Below are 21995 nucleotides of genomic sequence, written 5' to 3'. Positions count from 1 at the left end.
GTACCTCAGTGGGCGACTTTTCGGTGAAAAGTTGGACACAATGATATCCAATGCCACCGGGGGTAAGAGTACCTCTCTCCCTCAACTGAAACCTAAACGCACTTATAAGAAGCGTAACCAAACACGATTCCGATCCTTTCGGAATTCTTCAGGCTGGTCCGTCTCGCTTCCAGCACAAAATCGTAACCGTTCCCCACGCAGGGACAGCTCACGGTCGACGCAAAGGCCGGACAAGACCTGGCAGTCAAAAACAGGCCAGTCGAAGCCCAAAGGAGGAAAACCTCAGACTTTCTCCTCATCATGACTCACAAACACCGGAAGACACCCCACCCGTAGGCGGACAACTTTTGCTCTTTCAGCAAGTCTGGCTGCCTATTACAGAAGACAGGTGGGTCAGGGAACTAGTGTCTTCCGGATACAAAATAGAGTTCACTTCCAACCCACCGAACCGATTCTTCCTCTCTGTCCCCCCAACACCGCCAGCCAAGGCTCGTGCCTTCCACCAAGCGGTTTTCTCCCTTCTTCAAGCAGGAGTCATAGTACCGGTTACCGCGGACGAGCGCTTCCGAGGTTTCAACTCCAATCTATTCGTAGTCCCCAAGAAAGGAGGCAGCGTACGGCCCATATTGGTTCTAAAACAACTCAACAAATATATTCGGGTTCGTCACTTCCGCATGGAGTCCCTTCGGTCCATCATTGCATCCATGGAGAAGGGAGAATATCTCGCCTCCATAGACATACAAGACGCATACCTGCATATACCGATTGCTCCCGCCCATCAGAGATTTCTCAGGTTCGCACTCGGCCAGGACCATTACCAGTTCGTGGCTCTCCCGTTCGGACTCGCCACGGCTCCCAGAACGTTTACCAAGGTCATGGCAGCCACCATGGACGTTCTACAATCCAGAAGCATAGTAGTCGTTCCATACCTGGACGAACTCCTCATCAAGGCTTTCACCTTCAAGGACTGCGAGCTCAGTGTCTCAATTACAATCAACACGCTGAGTCGCCTGGGCTGGTTAGTCAACCTACAAAAGTCATCGACTACCCCAAGTCAGTCTCTAACCTTCTTGGGAATGCTATTCGACACCTCCAGGGGTCTGGTGCTCCTTCCCAAGGACAAGGCACTGGCTCTCCATCTAGGAGTTCGCATCCTCCTCCGCAGCCCCCCCCCCCCGATCTCTCCGGTTTGCCATGAGAGTACTCTGCAGGATGGCGGCAGCAATGTAAGCGGTCCCATTTGCCCAGTTTCACCTCAGGCCTCTTCAACTAGCCATTCTCAAGTCCTGGGACAGGAATCCTTTCTCCCTCGACAGGAAGTTCCAGCTAACATCGTCAGCCAGGAGGTCCCTGTACTGGTGGCTCAAGCCAACCTCACTCGCAACGGGGGAAATCCTTTCTCACAGGTCAATGGAAGGTCCTGACCACCGACGCGAGCCTGACGGGTTAGGGTGTGGTGCACCTACATCACAAGGCACAGGGCAAGTGGTCTCCAGTGGAGGTGAACATGCCCATCAACATCCTGGAAATTTGTGCCATCCTCCTGGCGTTGAGAGCCTTTCATCACTTACTGGCAGCCTCTCATATCAGAGTACAGTCAGACAATGCCACGGATGTGGCATACGTGAACCACCAAGGAGGGACACGCAGTACCCAGGCGATGAAAGAAGTGACACACATCCTCCACTGGGCGGAAGACACGGGGTCGGTACTCTCTGCGGTCCACATTCCGGGTGTGGACAACTGGGAAGCCGACTTCCTCAGCAGACAAGGAATGGACTCGGGGGTGTGGTCTCTCCATCCCGAAATTTTTCGCCAAATCTGCCATCGCTGGGGGTCCCCGGACGTGGACCTAATGGCATCACATTTCAATGCCAAGGTCCCCAACGTCATGGCCAGAACACACAATCCGCGGTCGCTCGGAGCGGATGCCCTGGTTCAGGACTGGACCCAGTTCCAGCTTCCGTACATTTTTCCACCTCTCACCCTGATATCCAGAGTGGTGAGGAAGATCAAACAAGAGGGAGTTCCAACCATCCTAATCGCGCCGGACTGGCCCAGACGTACATGGTACGCCGACATCGTACAACTTACAGCAGACGCCCCTTGGCGTCTCCCCGACCATCCCGACCTTCTGTCACAAGGCCTGTTCTACCACCACAACTCGGGGGCCCTCAATTTGACGGCGTGGCCCTTGAGACCTGGGTTCTAACCCAGGCAGGGCTCTCACCGGACGTCATTGGAACCACGATCAGGGCATGGAAGCCAGCCTCTGCAAAGATTTATTACCGTACCTGGAGAGCCTTCTTTACCTGGTGCGAATCTCGCGGCCATATGCCTCTCCCTTATTCCCTCCCCAAAGTACTTGGTTTTCTCCAATCGGGTCTGGAGGCCAGGCTGTCCCTGGGCTCGCTTAAGAGCCAGGTGTCAGCGCTCTCAGTGCTTTTTCAGAGACGCATTGCTAACAAGCCGCAAGTAAGGACTTTTCTTCAGGGGGTTTCCCGATTGGTTCCCCCCTACAGATGTCAATTAGAAACGTGGGACCTCAACCTAGTCCTGACAGCATTGCAGGAACCACCTTTCGAACCCCTCAGGGAAGTCCCACTCTGCCTTCTATCCCAGAAGGTGGTCTTTCTGGTGGCATTCACCTCGCTACGCAGGGTGTCTGAGCTGTCAGCACTCTCCTGCAGACGGCCCTTCCTGGCTTTTCACCAGGACAAGGAAGTTCTCCGTACGGTCCCATCCTTCCTTCCCAAGGTTGTGTCCAACTTCCACCTCAATGAGTAAATTTCTCTGCCATCCCTTTGCCCGGTTCTGGTTCATAGAGTGGAGAAGGCTCTGCATACGCTTGACCTCATCAGGGCATATACGTGTCTAGGACTGCGCCCTTCCAGAAATCTGATCTCCCTTTTTCTTCTTCCGGAAGGCGTCCGCCAGGGTCTGCCGGCTTCCAAAGCTACTCTGGCCAGGTGGATCAAATCCACCATACAAGAGGCTTACCGCCTTAAAATTCTCCTCTTCCGGATGGTATTACGGCACACTCTACACGGGTGGTAGGGACCTCCTGGGCCATTCGGCACAACAAGTGTGTAAGGCGGCCACTTGGACTAGCCTACACACGTTTACCAAACACTACAGAGTTCATATCCAGTCCTCAGCAGAGCCTGGGTAGACGGGTTCTGCAGGCGGCGGTGCCCCAAGTTTAGGGGCCTGTCTGCACAATATTCGTCCTTTGCTTCCCACCCAGGGACTGCTTTGGGACGTCCCATGGTTCTGTGTCCCCCAATGAGGCGACAGAGTAAAGGAGATTTTTGTGAACTCACCGTAAAATCTCTTTCTTTTAGCCTCTAATTGGGGGACACAGCTCCCACCCTGTTGCCATTACGGGCAGTTGTTACGATTGAGTTCTCATATTATTCTTTGAGCTCGTACATAGTGGCCTTCTTACAGGCATGGTTATGTTATTTCTGTTATATTCCTCCTAATGCTTTTGCACAAAGCTGGAGAAGGCTAATGCTGTCCAGGGGTGTATACTGCAGAGGAGGAGCCATAGTTAATCTTTTTCAGATTATGCATAGTGTCGCCTCCTAGTGGACAGCAGCGTAACACCCATGGTTCTGTGTCCCCCAATTAGAGGCTAAGAGAAAGAGATTTTACGGTGTACACAAAAATCTCCTTTTTCTCACTGATTTTCCCCATTGATTTAAATTGCTCAATGGCCTGAAATTAGGAAAATGTGTGCGTGTTTGTCGTAACCTAGACAGACGGTCCGTGTGGTATAGTTTTTCTCTCTCCCATAGGCTTGCATTGGCGAGTCTCGGACGATATACGCGTACTATCGCACCATGCTGCGATTTTACACGTGCGTCGAATATGCCTGGAAAAAAAAAACGGTGATGTGAGCTGCCCCATAGGTTAACACTGGTCCGAGTGCTATGTGATGTTTTCTCGCATAGCACTCATCCGTATTCTACAGTAGTGTGATCCCTGACTAGTGATATAGCCGCTCCCAGTGGATGAACTCTTCCCGGGATTATGTATAACTCATTCCTACCCTCCAGTCCCAGCTCAGAAACAAGCAAATTCCGCAGTGCATAGTGTGCCCCCTGGGGGGATTCATAAGTCTGCAGTCACACAGGGTGACAGCAGACCTATCAATTTTAATGGGATATCCCCTTTAAAGTGGTTATTTTTAAATGACCAAGTTAAAAAGAAGAAAATCATCCTCTTGCCTCTCACATTGCTGCTGTTTTTTCAATGTCAGCTCTGCTGTTCTTGGCATCCACTCTGCTATAATACTGATGAGCTGCAGCAGTGTGGTCAACCCCTGTAATAAACTTCTTTTTCTTCACCTTACTTGTTATATATTTTTATAACCCCTTAAACTGATGCCCCTGAAAGTTTCAGACTTGTGACTAGACTAAATAATTTGAAATATCCCTAGGTCTAATTGTTCTTCCTGTGATTTTTATCCCCTCTTGAAAAGAGGCAGGTGGGAGAAATGTCTTTATACGATGATCTAGGCGTGGAGACAAGCGATTCAAAAACAGAAGGATGGTCGAAGAACTTCAAGCTTTTGCAGTCACAGCTGCAGGTTAAAAAGGCTGCTCTGACACAAGCAAAGGTAAGCAGACGGTGCGTTGGTGGGCTCACATCGGTAGTACATGTGCAAAGGGGGAAATGCTTTGTGGCATGCATAGAATGACATCATTAGAGGGCTACGGAAAGTCTTTAAAGAGTTATTCCTAAGATATTTATTTCTTATCCATGCGTTGGGGATCTGACGTCTGGGACCCTCTGCATTCCCGAGAATGGGATTTTGGAATTTGTGAACAGGACTAAGAGTCACACTGTGAATGGAGTGCAGGTGCGCATGTTCAACCTCCACTCTATTCTTTGTGGATGGAATTGCCAGAGAATGCAGGGCATAGCGGTCAGAATACCAGTGATCAATAAGTTATTCTCTATATCCTACTGATAGTGAATAATTTACTATCTTATAAGTAACCCTTTAACCCCTACATCACATCCACCGTACATGTACGGTACAAGTGAAGTGGGTGTATAGAGCAGACTCACACAGCGAGCCCACCCCATACCCGACAGCTGATGGCTGTGTATTACATCCAGGACCTGCCGATAAAAATCACTGGTGGAGCTGGTTTCCACCCAGGATTTTTAGCTTCTTAAATGCTGACATCAATATCTGAAAGCGGCATTTAACACACGCCAGCATGCTGCGCATCGTTCTCTCTACCCATTGCTCCTCCCATAATGTGATTGCAGGTCACCGAAGAGTTGTGACAGCCGGGGGTCAGCTGATGAACCCCATGCCTGTCATTATAGCGCTTTTTTGAAACCCTGCCTGTGGCATGGCTTCAAAGGAGACTGAGATTTGCAATATGGGGGTCATTCAGAAGTACAACTCGTCCCACAAACATCAAGTCTACATATGGCTATGGGGATGGAAAAATGAAAGATGGCTCTGGAAAGAAGGGGAGGAAAAAACTGAAAGCGGAAATTGGGCCCGTTGTGATGGGGTTAAAGAGCGGGGTTTCAAGTTTGACATTTAACACCCTGTCACTTACAGGTGTACTTTAGATGGGTCTCTCTCAATCATGTGGCTCAGTAGATGCTCTCTTTCCCAACTACGCCTTATTCATGAACATTGAGCTCAGTTGAGTGTCTTGGTGTTAACAATGGAGAGAGGAGAAAGTCCATTTAGCTTGATTGACATTCCCGAGGACACACAATGTCACCCCAATCCAGATTGCTTGGGATTATGGTATGGTAGTCTTTCCTCCCTAAACTCTCGCCCTCCTTTACCGCAAACAGGTAACTAGAATCTATCATGTGGGGGAGTAACAAAATCTAACCCCTGCTTTTGCTAATGAGGGCACCTTTACAAAGCACAGGGCGCAGTCAGATGGTGGTGTTGGTGGCTTGGAGATCTAAAAGTTGCTAACAGGTTTTTTTTAACTTTTTTTTCCCACAAACGCTCACAGTAGACTAAGGCCACGTTCACACGCTCAGTATTTGGTGAGATTTTTACCTCAGTATTTAAGCTGAAACCGGGAGTGGAACAGAGGGAAAGTATAATAAACACAGAAGTGGTGACGCGTTTCTATCACCCACTCTTGGTTTTGGCTTACAAATACTGAGGTAAAATACTGACCAAATACTCAACGTGTGACCGTGGCCTAATAGAGAAACACTTCAGTGTGTTTTTTTAGCCACTTGGTGCATACAGGATATTTTGATAGGCATTATTAGTGTTGTAGTGCTGTAGTAGTGATTTGGTTTTCCTCTAACAGTTGTTTTCCTGTTTTATTACAGACACAGAGGACAAAGCAGAGCACAGTTCTTGCCCCTGTAATTGATCTCAAACGAGGCAGCACAGATGATCGGCAGATCATTGATACTCCACCTCACGTGGCTGCTGGCATGAAGGTATTATGGCTCTCCGGCTTTTGACTACTTATTGACGGTACTTCTGTAATTTAGGGCAGCATATTACAGGTGCAGGTCCATTCCATTAGCCAAAATGGCATGAAAAATATTGGAGAGAACAAAACCTAGTTTACTCCCAGTTACTCACAATGATGGGCTGCCATGTGTATATGGACATACAGCATCTAGTCAGTCGTTGCTGAGGGGCATATGAAGTGCTACCCCCCACTGCATGCAAAAGACTCCGAAGTATGAACTCGCTGTATTCTTTGGTCGATTCTATTGGCCAAAAAGCATAATTATTTTTTAGAGATTTTAGCTTTTAAAAGAAAGCGCCTGTCCCTGTAATATGTGTAATATGCAGTTGTTGCATAGATGACAGATCCATTGTAGGTATGGCTACAGAAAACTCTTGGAAGTATCCATGGACTATTGTCTATTGATGAGCGAGTATGCTCGTTGCTCTGGTTTTCCCGAGCATGCTCGGGTGATCTTTGAGTATTTGGATGTGCTCGGAGATTTAGTTTCTGTCGACACAGCTGCATGATTTGCGGCTACTTGACAGCCTGAGTACAAGTGGGGATTGCCTGTTTGTTAGGGAATTCCCACATGTCAAGTAGCCGCAAATCATGCAGCTGTGTCGACAGAAACTAAATCTCCGAGCACTTCCAAATACTCTGAGGACACCTGAGCAATGAGCATAATCACTCATCACTACTATTGTCGTATTTCCATCAGGAGTTGTAGTTTTTGATTGCGTAAATATATTTTAGTATATATTTCTATAGAGTTATTTGGTAATAATTTCTTGAGATCAGTTAATTATTTCATGCACGTTTAGGAATACTTCTGATTTGACGCTGTTTTATTCCACACCTGCATGGTACCTTATGGCCACAGGACCCTGTACCTAGTGGCTTTTCTACAGGAGATGCCTTGGTTCCATTAGCTGATGAGTATGATCCCATGTACCCTAATGAATTTGAAAAAGTAGTTAAACGTCAGAGAGAGGAACGGCAACGTCAGCGCGAGTTGGAAAGGCAGAAAGAAATAGAAGAACGAGAAAAGTAAGTGAATAACTAATTTAGAACCATTGTCCACCCTAGGACTGAAATGTGACAGTACACGTTTCGTATATAATCACCCTACATGGTGCTCTCCTTTTATCTTCAGCTGCCTACTCTTCTCAAATTGGCATCCTTTTCGTTTATAGTTTTATTTATTTTACTCACTTATATAGCACCATTAATTCCGCAGCGCTTTACAGACATCATCTCTGTCCCCATTGGGACTCAGGATCTAAATTCCCTATCAGTATTTCTTTGAAGTGTGGGTGGAAACCAAGTGGATCATGCACTTGTGGGTATATTACACAGCAACACTTCTTTACTGTATTGTGTAATTAGTTTGGCCTATTGGAGTACCAAAGTATTGGACACCTAGCCCTTCAGTAGGTGCTCGGCATGACATCTCATCAGCACCTCGCAAGGAGTAGACTATTACAATTGACAGTAGCTCTGACCACCGTAGCCCAGAAATCCACCATATACGCTTGGAAAAGGGTTAAAATACCTTCTAAATGATGTATTTAGTATCCCCTTGTTTTGTGAATCTTTTACAATGTTCTTTAGCATGTTTCTCTGATTTAGCTCACGTGCACATGTTCAGTATTTGGCCAGTATCTATAAACCTGGATCAGAAAAGCGGGACTTTCTTTCCTCACTTGCCATCTGTGTGTAGTCCATTTGCAATCTTTTACTCAGCACCTATTGTTTACTGTTTCCCATTTTACAAAATGGTAATGTATCCGTAAAAATCGCATTTTCTCCTACGCCTCATTGGGGGACACAGACACAGTGGGTGTTATGCTGCTTCCCACTAGGAGGACACTAAGTAAACCAGTAAAAAAGTTAACTCCTCCCCTGCAGTATACACCTTCTCGCTGGATGAGATTTCTCCAGTTCATGCTTAGTGTCTGTAGGAGGCGCTTGGGTCTGGTTTCAGACCCCACCGTTTTTATTTTATTTTTGAATTTTCTGTAAATTTTTATTTTTTAATTAACGGAGTGAAGGGGGCGACGGTTCCTTTCTACGGCCCGCTCTCCCTCAAACCAACAACAGGCAAGCACGCGGAATATACCTCCCCGTACACTTTCCAGTGATGTTTGGGTCTGATTCCTCTGATAATAATGGTGAAAGTCCCGGTAATCCACGGATATGAGGGCAGGCTCATGGAATGGAGAAGACTGGACAGCGCTTCCGAAGGCCCTGAATCAGTCCCATAGCTCTCCATCCCCCTACCATAGGAAGGATCGATTGAGCATGCCCCTTTAAGAACTCCTCCAGCTCTGCTACATCAGCCAGGAGGATGAGAGCCTGCATGGATGGCCTGGACAGCCCTGAGCACTGGAGTCGAGGTATGGGGTCGGGTCCTGGCCCCCGGGAGAAGCGCTGACTTAGCGTCAGCGGCGGTGCACCGGTCCCCCATCGCGCCCCCCCTCGGCGCTACTGCGGGTAGCCCGAAAAATTTAGTCCCCGGCCTGCTAGGCCGCAATTTCAATAGCACTGCCCGCCCCGCCTCCGGCACCTACCACGGGTTGGCTCAAAAATTTAACCCCCGGCTTTTCCGGCCTACTAGGACGCAATTTGAATAGCGCCGCCCGCGCTATTATTGCCGCCCCCTCATCTCGGCGCCTTTCATCCCTGACGAGACGCGCAATTCTAATCTCGGGGGCCATGTCTTTTTACCTCAGCCTGCTCTGGACAAGAGCTGTGAGGCGAGCATTCTGCCGGATACCGGGTGACACCGCAGGGCCGCCGCTATTCCACCTGGGGGACACAGCACAGGACCGGGTAAGCTGCATCTGCCCTCAGATTAAAGCTTAACCCCTTCCCGGCACATTCCCTGCTGCTGCAGACTCTGCCGTTAACCCTTTTAGGAGCGCTATGTCTCAATCTAAGGAGGCTAAATGGGCTGCTAAAAAGCACACTGTGTTTTTTACCGTGTGTACCACTTGCAAGTCTGCCTTACACAGTGCACAGACTAATCCGTTATGCACGGACTGCGACCCGGCCTGCGCCCCGACCTGCGCTTAATCGCCCCTCGCCGCCGCTGCTGACGGGCCTCCTGCATTTAGTACCCCTGAGTGGGCTGCGTCCCTGTTACGGTCGGTGGAGTCTCTGACCCAGGCTATATTCTCCCTCCGGGAGAACTCTTTAAGCCAGAAGACGTCCTTACCCCCCGAGGAAGGCTCTGGCATCGGCCGGGAACCGTCCACCAGCAGGGGCCGTACTCGTTCAAGGGATGGTCAGGTCTCTAGAAAGCGGAGCCATGACGCGTCCCCTAGTCCCGTTCGAGCCTCAGCATCTGCGACTCCTGTCTCTCGCGCTCCCTCTCCTGGAGTTCTCAGCGAGCACGACTCTGAATTCGAATCTGACACGTCAGCCCCTCAGAATCCCCCAACTGATCACGAGTCGCTTGATTCTCTTATAGAATCAGTCAACAGGATTCTGAAGTTGGATGAGGATAATGTTCCTGTTCCCGCTCCAGCAAATCCTGTCACAATAAAGAAAACCAAGCGTGTGCGCAGGTTATTTACCAGCCATCCGGACTTTAAGGAAATTGTCCAGAAACATGGGGATCGTCCGCATAAGCAGTTCACAGGGCAAAAGTCTACTCAGGCTAAATACCCTTTTGATCCAGACCTAATGAAAGATTGGTTACAGTCCCCTCCGGTGGACCCTCCCGTATCGCGTCTTGCTTCAAAAACGCTCCTATCCATTTCTGAGGGTTCCTCAATCAGAAACCCCTCCGATCATCAGATTGACTACCTTGCCCGTTCAGTTTTTGAAGCTTCAGGAGCAGCGCTTTTGCCATCTTTCCCAGCAATTTGGGTCACTAAAGCAATGGCCGCTTGGGCAGGAGTCTTGATTACTTCCTTCCAGGGCACCAATCTTCCTCCGGAGGCAACCACGGTCGCCAGGCAGATAATTCACACAGCGGACTTTGTAGTGAACCCCTCTTTTGATACCGCCAATTGCACGGCTCAAACTGCCGCTAATGCGATCTCCATTAGAAGAGCCCTATGGCTCCGCGACTGGCGGGCGGATACCACATCTAAAAGATCGTTGACTTCTCTCCCCATTCAAACGAGTCGTCTATTTAGAGAGAAACTGGATCAGCTCATTTCTGATGCTACCGGGGGGAAAAAGTAAATTCCTTGATCAACAAAAGGCTGTTGCGCAACCAACAGCCGACGCGCTTTCGATCTTTTTTGACGCTTCAGGAGCAGCGCTTTTGCCATCTTTCGCAGCAATTAGGGTCACTAAAGCAATGGCCGCTTTGGCTGAAGTCTTGATTACTTCCTTCCAGGGCACCAATCTTCCTCCGGAGGCAACCATGGTCGCCAGGCAGATAATTCACGCAGCGGACTTTGTAGTGAACCCCTCTTTTGATACCGCCAATTGCGCGGCTCAAACTGCCCTATGGCTCCGCGACTGGCGGGCGGATGCCACATTTAAAAGATCGTTGACTTCTCCCCCCCTTTCAAACGAGTCGTCTTTTTGGAGAGAAACTGGATCAGCTCATTTCTGATGCTACCGGGGGGAAAAAGTAAATTCCTTGATCAACAAAAGGCTGTTCGGCTGTTTCGCAACCAACAGCCGACGCGCTTTCGATCTTTTCGCAACAATTCCGGTTGGTCCTCCTCTACCTTCTCTTCCGGATCAGGTTGGTCCCTGCGCGGAGACAGAGGCTCCCAGGTCTCATACAGACCTAACCGATATATATGTATATAGGTGGGCACCACGGAAAATATGACATGCATATGATAACTGGGTGCAACACTGTGCCAAGTAGATCAAATGAAAAAAAAGGGAGAAAAGAGACACAGGATAATATGCACGCAACAATAGAATGTCCATGTGAAAAAAGGCTTTTATTGACATACAATAGCTAGAGAGATCCAAGTGTACAATAAAAACAATTAAAAAACGCAAATGAAACAAAAGTGGGCAGGTGGAGAACACATGCGGTATACAAAGGAAGAAATGTTTATATAAATAAGTGTTTCAAAAAAATGCATTCACAACAATGCCCTCTATCACCATATAATATGCATAAATTATTTAGTATAAACATATGGACAATTTGCAGCAATAAAGTCCGATCAGTCTAATAGTCACTTGTAGGTATGTAAACAATCCAAATGATTACCATGCAAGTCCATAGATGAGGGAAGGCAATTGCTGGATCACATGAAAATTACCTAAGCATACTCACACTGCCCACAGAACCCAACGCGTGTCGCTGCTAACCTGCAGCTTCGCCAGGGGAAGTAGCCAGGATTGATATCAAGTCCCCTTTATAGTACAATTGCAATTGTAATCACTACAGCGCACGCCGACACCTGAGTGCGGCGTCAGCTGTGTGATGAAGATAACCTGAGTACAGAATGAGTCATGACGCCTGCGCAGTAGATAGCATTGTATTCCTGAGAGATTGTGAACAAGACACTAGCAGTTCAAAAGCCAGAGACCAGGAACCAGGTGGTGCCCCACATGTAACAAAGCTGCTGCTCTGTAAGCCAGGCAGGGAGGGGGGAGGGTGGTTTTTAACTCTTTCTCCTCGCATAGCCCAGCACCCAAGAATGACATCAGTGCTCCATAACATAAACTTATGCTATCAACCTGGAAAAATAAAGTGATAATAGAGCGCCAGTACCTTGCAGCAGTGTCCATGCTCAAATCACATGTAATACAAAAATCAATGCAAATACTAAAAACTAAAAATACAGACCTAACCGCTCGTGGAAACCCAGGCCTAGGGCTTCGGGATCTAGGGGAGCCAGATCTCATAGATCTACCCAATGACTTGTTGCGATATCCGGCGGTCACCGACAAAGTAGGCGGTCGCCTACTTTTCTTCAGCCATACCTGGCTCGCAGTCGTCCACGAGAAGTGGGTCAGGGAGCTGGTGTCCTCTGGATACAGGATAGTTTTCCTCTCCCCCCTCCAACTCGCTTTTTTCTCTCCTCTCCCCCAAGGGAAAGACAAGAGCCTTCCTTCGGGCTGTTCAGGCTTTTTTAAGGGACAGAGTCATCATTCCGGTCCCTCATCACGAAAGGTTCAGAGGATTTTATTCAAACCTTTTTGTGGTTCCAAAGAAGGACGGAACGATGCGACCCATTCTGGATCTCAAACTGTTAAATCAGTTTGTCGGTACAGCGATTCCGAATGGAATCTCTCCAATCAGTTGTCGCTTCCATGGAAAAAGGAGAGTTCCTAGCATCCATCGACATCAAGGACGCTTACCTTCACATTCCGATCTGCCCGTCCCACCAGCAGTTCCTACGTTTTGCAATTCACGAGGATCACTTCCAGTTCGTTGCCTTGCCCTTCGGACTCGCCACTGCCCCCAGGGTCTTTACCAAGGTCATATGGCGGCTGTCATGGCCATTCTCCACTCTCGGGGAGTAGTGGTGTTACCGTATATGGACGACCTGCTCATCAAGGGTCCGTCCCTTCCAGCCTGCGAGGAATCCTTGGAGATAACAGTAAATACTCTTTTGCGCCTGGGGTGGAAGATAAAGTTCGAAAAGTCTTCCCCGAAACCGGCTCCTTTTTAGGAATGATCTTGGACACTTCCGCGGGTTGGTCATTCTCCCTCCAGAAAAGACGCAAGCCTTACAACAGGCAGTGCGGACTCTTTCCCGACCAGCTTCTCACTCAGGTGGCTGCGATGGAAGCAGTTCCATTTACGTCCCTTGCAACATGTGTTGCTGTTAGCTTGGGACAAGAACCCGTTCTTCCTGGACCGTCGGATCCTTCTGTCCCTGCGGGTCAGGCAAGCCCTCAGGTGGTGGACACTGAGGTCCTCTCTGAATCAAGGGAGGTCTTTTCTCCCAGTAAGATGGTTGGTAGTAACCACCGACGCAAGTCTTCTTGGCTGGGGTGCGGTCTTTCGTCACCACACGGCACAGGGTCGTTGGTCGACCCGAGAGTCACGTCTCCCCATCAACATTTTGGAGATACGAGCGATCAGACTTGCTCTACGGAGTTTCCACCATCTCGCAGGTCACCCCATCAGGATCCAATCCGACAACGCCACAGCTGTAGCATATATCAACCACCAGGGAGGTACCCGGAGCAGGATGGCCATGCACGAAGTGAGTCACATTCTCCATTGGGCCGAGACCAACTATTCGCCCATCTCAGCAATTCACATCCCAGGCGTAGAAAATTGGGCGGCAGATTTCCTCAGTCACCAAGGCATTGCCTTGGGAGAGTGGTCTCTTCATCCGGAAGTCTTTCAGCAGATTTGTCATCGTTGGGGGACTCCGATGTGGACCTCATGGCCTCCGGACAAAACAAGGTGTCTCGGTTCATTGTGTGATCTATGCGCCATCGGAGCGGACGCCCTAGTTCTGCCATGGCACCGGTTCCGGCTTTCTCAGGGCCCGATTTACCACCAGAACTCCGGGGCCCTGTCTTTGATGGCGTGGCCGTTGAATCCTGGATTTTAGCACAGGCTGGATTCTCTCACGACGTGATTTCCACCATGATTAGTGCTAGGAAGCCTGTGTCCAGGCGTATCTATCACCGCACCTGGAAAATCTTTTTTTTTCATGGTGCAAGAATCATGGTCGATCCCCTCTGGTGTTCTCCATTCCTGCCGTATTGGAGTTCCTTCAATCCGGATTAAAATCAGGCCTCGTGCTTAGCTCGCTCAGGGGCCAAATTTCGGCCTTGTCAGTGCTTTTCCAACGCAAAATTGCCATGAAACCTCAGGTCAAGACGTTCATTCGAGGAGTTTCCCATGTGGCGCCTCCTTATAGAAGGCCATTGGAATCATGGGACCTTAACCTGGTTCTCGGGGCCTTAGGCTACTTTCACACATCAGTTTTTTGCCGTCAGGCAGGATCCGGCTATTTTTAGAAAAAACGGATCCGGCATAAATTTTGGAGAACTGTAGAAACGGATCCGTTTTTCTGCTGGATCCGTCTAGCAGGTTATATCTGTTTCCTGGGGGCTGGCCAATTGTATCTGAGCATGCGCAGACTTAAAAAAACGGATCCGGTGGCTGGATCCGTCTTTTTCTGGATCCGGCGCATTCCGGCGCCCATAGACTTTCATTGTAGCAAAAAGCTGGAAGCGTCGGATCCGGCGCTTCCGGCTTTTTCGCTGGAGACAAAAAAGTTACAGTAGCCGTTTTTTCCAGACGCCGGAATGAGACAAGTAGCCGGATCCGGCAAAAAACGGATGAAACGCAATGCCATCCGGCGCGATCCGGCGCTAATGCAAGTCAATGGGGAAAAACTGGATCCGGCATTGCATTTTGCTGGATCCGGTTTTACAAAAAAAAAGCCGGATCGCGCCTGACGGCAAAAAACTGATGTGTGAAAGAGGCCTTACAGGAGGCTCCTTTCGAACCGCTGCAGGACGTGTCATTGACCGTCCTCTCTTGGAAAGTGGTCTTTCTAGTGGCAATGATGTCAATCAGATGAGTTTTGGAATTGGCAGCCCTGTCCTGCCGCTCTCCGTTCCTAAATTTTCATCAGGACAAGGTAGTTCTCAGGACGTCCCCGTCCTTCCTGCCCAAGGCCGTCTCCTCTTTCCATCTCAACGAGGAAATTATTTTGCCTTCCTTTTGTCCGGCGCCAGTCCATCGCATTGAGAAGGCCCTCCACACCCTGGATGTGGTTAGTGCGCAGAGACTGTACATCTCGCGGACGGCTCCCTTCCGCAAGTCAGATGCCCTGTTCATACTTTCAGAGGGGCATAGGAAGGATCTAGCTGCTTCAAAAGCAAAGCTAGCCAGGTGGATTCGCTCAGCGATTTCAGGAATCTTACCGTGTCAGGAACGCGCCTGTCCCAGCGGGGATAAAGGTGCACTCTACCTGGTCAGTGGGCGCCTCTTGGGCCATTCGGCACCAGGCCTCGGCAGAACAGGTCTGCAAGGCTGTGACTTGGTCCAGTCTGCATACTTTTACAAAACATTACCAAATTCATTCTCAAGCCTCTGCGGATGCAGCTTGCGGCAGACACATCCTGCAATCGGCAGTACCTCAGTGTTGACTCAGTGGTACATGGGGTATTAGCAGATGTTTGCTCCCCACCCAGGGACTGCTTTAGGACGTGTGAAAAATCACACTGCTGAGATGCATTGAAAACGCATGTAAACCACTTATAACTATCAATAAAGTTTTTAGTGAAAGCCAAATACCTGGAAATATCAAACACAAAATGGCTTTTGTTTAAAGTATTACAAAGGAAAGAGACCAAAAATAACAATGATGAAAAAAGTACTCAAAAGCACAATGAAAAAAAATGCAAACAATCTACCGTATATACTTGAGTATAAGCCGAGGCACCTAATTTTGCCACGAAAAACTGGGAAAACGTATTGACTTGAGTATAAGCCAGTATGCATTGTCCTCCCATCCCTATCCTGTTATGCATGGCTCCTCATCCCCGTCCTTGTCTGCATGGCTCCTTATCCCAGTCCTGGTATGCATGGGTCCTCATCCCTATCCTTATATGCATGGCCCCCCAAGAGAAAAGCATAAAAAAAAAAAAATCCTACTTGCCTTCCCTGCGCGTCCTCGCAGCATCTTGTTTGGGCGCCAGCAGCTCCTGTGGCCGACCAATTATGTGTCCCCACTCATTAAGGTAATGAATATTCACCTCTCTCCACTCAGTGTGACACGTGATCGCTCGGCCGCAGAAGAAGCTGGAAGCCAGAACAACATGCTGCGAGGGAGTGCAGGGAGGGTAAGTAGGAGTTTTTTTTTTGTTTGTTTGTTTTTTGTTTAACAGCTGCTGCAGCTGTAACTGTATGAAACCAAAAGGAACACACTGGAGTTTAAAGTCCATAATTACAAAAATGTATGAAATTTATTAGAGTAATTTAAAATGACAAGAACAATACATACATACAGTGGGGCAAAAAAGTATTTAGTCAGTCAGCAATAGTGCAAGTTCCACCACTTAAAAAGATGAGAGGCGTCTGTAATTTACATCATAGGTAGACCTCAACTATGGGAGACAAACTGAGAAAGAAAAATCCAGAAAATCACATTGTCTGTTTTTTTTTCATTTTATTTGCATATTATGGTGGAAAATAAGTATTTGGTCAGAAACAAGCAATCAAGATTTCTGGCTCTCACAGACCTGTAACTTCTTCTTTAAGAGTCTCCTCTTTCCTCCACTCATTACCTGTAGTAATGGCACCTGTTTAAACTTGTTATCAGTATAAAAATACACCTGTGCACACCCTCAAACAGTCTGACTCCAAACTCCACTATGGTGAAGACCAAAGAGCTGTCAAAGGACACCAGAAACAAAATTGTAGCCCTGCACCAGGCTGGGAAGACTGAATCTGCAATAGCCAACCAGCTTGGAGTGCAGAAATCAACTGTGGGAGCAATAATTAGAAAATGGAAGACATACAAGACCACTGATAATCTCCCTCGATCTGGTGCTCCACGCAAAATCCCACCCCGTGGGGTCAGAATGATCACAAGAACGGTGAGCAAAAATCCCAGAACCACGCGGGGGGACCTAGTGAATGAACTGCAGAGAGCTGGGACCAATGTAACAAGGCCTACCATAAGTAACACACTACGCCACCATGGACTCAGATCCTGCAGTGCCAGACGTGTCCCACTGCTTAAGCCTGTACATGTCCGGGCCCGTCTGAAGTTTGCTAGAGAGCATTTGGATGATCCAGAGGAGTTTTGGGAGAATGTCCTATGGTCTGATGAAACCAAACTGGAACTGTTTGGTAGAAACACAACTTGTCGTGTTTGGAGGAAAAAGAATACTGAGTTGCATCCATCAAACACCATACCTACTGTAAAGCATGGTGGTGGAAACATCATGCTTTGGGGCTGTTTCTCTGCAAAGGGGCCAGGACGACTGATCCGGGTACATGAAAGAATGAATGGGGCCATGTATCGTGAGATTTTGAGTGCAAACCTCCTTCCATCAGCAAGGGCATTGAAGATGAAACGTGGCTGGGTCTTTCAACATGACAATGATCCAAAGCACACCGCCAGGGCAACGAAGGAGTGGCTTCGTAAGAAGCATTTCAAGGTCCTGGAGTGGCCTAGCCAGTCTCCAGATCTCAACCCTATAGAAAACCTTTGAAGGGAGTTGAAAGTCCGTGTTGCCAAGCGAAAAGCCAAAAACATCACTGCTCTAGAGGAGATCTGCATGGAGGAATGGGCCAACATACCAACAACAGTGTGTGGCAACCTTGTGAAGACTTACAGAAAACGTTTGACCTCTGTCATTGCCAACAAAGGATATATCACAAAGTATTGAGATGAAATTTTGTTTCTGACCAAATACTTATTTTCCACCATAATATGCAAATAAAATGAAAAAAAAACAGACAATGTGATTTTCTGGATTTTTTTTTCTCAGTTTGTCTCCCATAATTGAGGTCTACCTATGATGTAAATTACAGACGCCTCTCATCTTTTTAAGTGGTGGAACTTGCACTATTGCTGACTGACTAAATACTTTTTTGCCCCACTGTATACATACAATACAATTTAAAGATCAGGCAATAATGGCTGGGGTCACTAGTAATAAAGTTAGAGCAAATTTGCCTAAAGGGCCTGTCACACTAAGCGATATCGCTAGCAATATCGCTATAACGTCACTGGTTTTTGTGACGTAGCAGCGATATTGCTAGCGATATCGCTATGTGTGATACTTTCCTCCGACCGGCTCCCCAGCTGGTTATCGCTGATCGCGAGAGAACGTCCTGGACTGTTTCTCGTCTTCAGCTTCCTGCTGGGCTTCCTGTGGCGCCGACGAGCGACGCGTGGACGTCAGGATCGCCTCCTCTGACAGGTAAGTAGCGACCCCTGACCCCTGCGATGTCACTGGTGAGATCTGCCTGTGTGGCAGCTCACTAGCGACCACTTAGCGATGCACCAGCGATCCTGACCGCATCATATCACTGGTCGGGATCGCTGGTGCATTGCTAAGTGTGACAGTACCTTTAAATGCAGGCAGCACACAGGGATTAATAAGCTCACACCTCCGCAAATAGAAGTCTTTGTACAAGTGTACAGAAAATAATCTGAGGTGTAAAAAAAAAAAAAAAAAATGCTCAAGCAAAATGCTTACCCATGATAAACTGCCCAGGACCACAGACCACAGTGCTGCCTGCACTTTAGGCAAATTTGCTCTAACTTTATTACTATTGACCCCAGCCATTATTGCCTGATCTTTATATTGTATGTATATGTATGTATTGTTCTTGTCATTTTAAATTACTATAATAAATTTAATTAATTTTTATAATTATGGACTTTAAACTCCAGTGTGTTCCTTTTGGTTTCATATAGTATTTGGGAGTGTCCTTTAGGGAGCCTTACTGATTCCCCACTATGATTGTGTTTGTGGGTGGCTTCCCTTCATATTGGCTTTTGCTCCTTTTGGTCTGTTTTCATCTGCAGCTGTAACTGTGCGCACTATAAGGGAAATGAATATTCATTGCCAGTGCAGTGATTATTAATTTCTATTTAGCAGTGGGAACAGTTATAACCGCAACCGCCGGCTCCTGCCTCCTGTGACCCTCTGTTCCGCCGCTCCCCTTCTCCGCCGGCTTCTGGGACAATGACTCGTGTATAAGCCGGGGGGTGGGGGGGGCGTTGCCCTTCTTGTTGCTTCGTTTGGATGACTTGTCCTTACATCATCCACACAGTCTGTCCGACATCGCACTCCTAAGCAGGCGTACTTCTCTAACCTGACTAGGATAGGTCAAAGTACTGCAGGTTCTGGGGTCTTTTGACATTTCCCAGCTCCTGCGCACTGCAGTACTTTTCTCTGCCCTCAAGTACACCTGTGCAGGCGAGCAGGAGACTGTGTGGATGCGTCATCCACATGAAGTAAGGAGGGCGGCATCGCAAGAAAAAGAGATGCCAGATGAAGAAGAACGACACCTTGTCTTTGCAGGCTTTCTTGTGCTTCGTCTTTAGAAGAGGCTTCCTTCTGGGGTTATAGCCATGCAGACCAATGTCATGCAGTGTGCGGTGTATTTTCTGAGTACTGTCAGGCAGACCCCCCCACACACCTTTAACCTCTGTAGCAATGCAGGCAGCACTTATATGTCTATTTTAAAAAAACAAACCTCCCCTGGATTTGCTGCAGAGCATGTGCACTTAGCTTCTCTGGTCGACCATGGTGAGCCCTGTTCTGAGTGGAATCTGTATTGTTACACCCCTGCAGCTCAGTGTCAGGGTGCTGGTACTCTTCTTATAGCCTAGGCCATCTTCATGTGAAGTCACATGACACAGGGGAGGGAATATGGCTAATTGAGCACAGTTTGGCCATTTTCACTTAGGGGTGCACTCACTTTTGTTGCCAGCGGTTTAGACATTACTGGTGGTGTGTTAAGTTATTTAGAGGGCACTGTTATACAAACTATACACTGAATATTTTACATTGTATCCAAGTGTCATAGCTTAAGTATTGTCCCATGAAAATATATAATAAAATATTTACAAAAATGTGAGGGGTATACTCACTTTTGTGAAATACTGTACAATTACTCTCTGAATTAAAAAAAAAAACAAAAAAAACATATTTTGTTTTGTTTTAGACGAAGAAAAGACAGACATGAAGCCAGTGGCTTTTCCCGTAGACCTGATCCTGAATCTGACGAAGAGGAAGACTTTGACAGAGAGCGGCGTAAAAGAGGTCAGTTGTTATCAGGGCAAACTATGGTAGAAGATGCCATTACGATAAATCTGAATAATTATCTTGATATCAGTATCAGCTATATGATGGTATTTGACCACAAAACAAATGTAACTAATGTTGACATTTTTCTGAATGGAGCAGACTAAATGAATGACATGAGTGAACTCTGAAGGCCACTACTGAGATAAGGATTAACTCTACTTGTGGCAATTACTGTAGACTCAGGATTAGCTAATCTGTATTATTTGGATTCATGACATGGGCTGCTGCCTCATTGTAGGCCTAGGTGTGTATTTCAAAGGCAGATATTCCTGAGAGAGGCTAGACGACTCTTTGGGATTTTCTTTTGTCTGTATCTGCAATGTTGGTAAGTAGAAATGAATGGCCCGTGTCTGTGGTTTCAAGGTACGGTTAGACAGCCACAACACATGCAGAGAGTACCTGTTTGTTAGGCAATCCCCGCATGTGTTGTGGCTGTCTAATAGCCAATCGTGCAGCCGTAGGGAAACTCGAACATGTTATCCGAGCACCCACAGTAGTCGGATAACACTATATATCCGAGCGCTCATCACTAACAATGCCCCAAGCATGCTTCCAAAGTTGTGGATAACAAAGTGAAGGTAATAGAGGGGCATCACAAAGCGCTGAGCTTCAAGGGGTTATCTGGCATTCTGCTAAAAGTCTGCAGTCAAGTGAATTGAGTAAGGATGTGCACGTCTAGTTGGAATGTGGCTAGTAGTATAAAAATCCCATACTGGCGGTCACATAACCACCCGCTCTTGGCAGCTATACCGGAGAATCCTGACAGTGTACCGTGTGCGCCCTGTAAGGCTAAGTTCACACGTACCGGAACTCTCGCGGAAATTACCGCAAGAATTCCGGAATTCCATTCCGCGGGAAAATTGCTTTTTAAATTCCCGAGATTTTCCCGCGGAAAAACTAGCATTTTGCAAGCGTAATTAGCTTGCAACATGCTAGCGTTTTCCAAGCGATCTGGAGCATCGCTTGGAGAACTGATTAACAGGTTGGTCACACTCGTCAAATATAGTGTTTGACAAGTCTGACCAACTTTTTACTACTGAGGCCGCCTATTCAGCATCAGTAGTAAAAGATAAAATGTAAAAAAAAAAAATGGTGTTATTCTTACCTTCCAACGTCCCGCGCAGCGTCCCCAGTAATCCTTTGCGAAAATGCCCGCGATGACGTACGTTCTCGCGGGATCGCGACGTCTCGTGAATGACCGCGAGAACGGACGCCATCGCTGGCATTTTCGCAAAGGATTACTGGGAACGAGAGCGTGGAGAGAGGCGGGAAGGCTGCGCGGGACATCGGAAGGTAAGAATAACAATATTTTTTATTTTAAATTCTATTTTTTTTACAGGGATATGGTACCCAAAGCCCGGAGGACAGTCTCCTCTCCTGCGGACTGTGGGTACCATCCGCAAATGTTCTACTTACTTCCCGCATAGTGTGCACAGCCACATGCGGAAAGTAAGCGGAACAATGCATTCCTATGGGTGCGGGATCGCCGCGATTCCGCAAAATTAATGAGCATGCTGCGGTTTTTACCGCGAATCAATTCCGCCGCGGTAAAAACAGCAGCATTAGCACAGCATTGCGGAATCCCATAGGAATGCATGGAATGCTTATTTTTCGCGGCAAAATCGCGCGGTTAAAACCGCCGCAGAAACGCGAAAAAAATGCAACGTGTGAACTCAGCCTAAGTATTCAGAAGTCTGCAGTCATATAGAGTGACTGCAGACTTTAATCAGAAGACCAAACAATCTTTTTAACCCCCGTAGAAAAGTTATGGGCAGAACTGAAAGT

At 47.7% G+C, this 21995-nt stretch overlaps 1 protein-coding gene across 2 annotated transcripts in view; it reads left to right on the top strand.

The window, feature by feature from the left end:
- RBM17 (RNA binding motif protein 17) overlaps window positions 1-21995 on the top strand; it is a 58971-nt gene that overhangs the window by 9014 nt on the left and 27962 nt on the right. For both annotated transcript variants that reach the window (XM_073589046.1, XM_073589047.1), the window contains exons 2-5: window positions 4487-4624; window positions 6337-6450; window positions 7351-7517; window positions 20068-20165. In XM_073589046.1, the coding sequence (XP_073445147.1) occupies window positions 4502-4624; window positions 6337-6450; window positions 7351-7517; window positions 20068-20165 (502 nt within the window). In that variant the 5' untranslated portion in view covers window positions 4487-4501. The remainder of the gene's footprint in view (window positions 1-4486; window positions 4625-6336; window positions 6451-7350; window positions 7518-20067; window positions 20166-21995) is intronic.

Source organism: Dendrobates tinctorius, unplaced genomic scaffold, assembly GCF_039654945.1.
Source record: "Dendrobates tinctorius isolate UK_male_01 unplaced genomic scaffold, ASM3965494v1 ptg000105l, whole genome shotgun sequence".
Lineage (NCBI taxonomy): Eukaryota > Metazoa > Chordata > Amphibia > Anura > Dendrobatidae > Dendrobates > Dendrobates tinctorius.
This window is presented reverse-complemented; position numbering and strand designations above follow the sequence as displayed.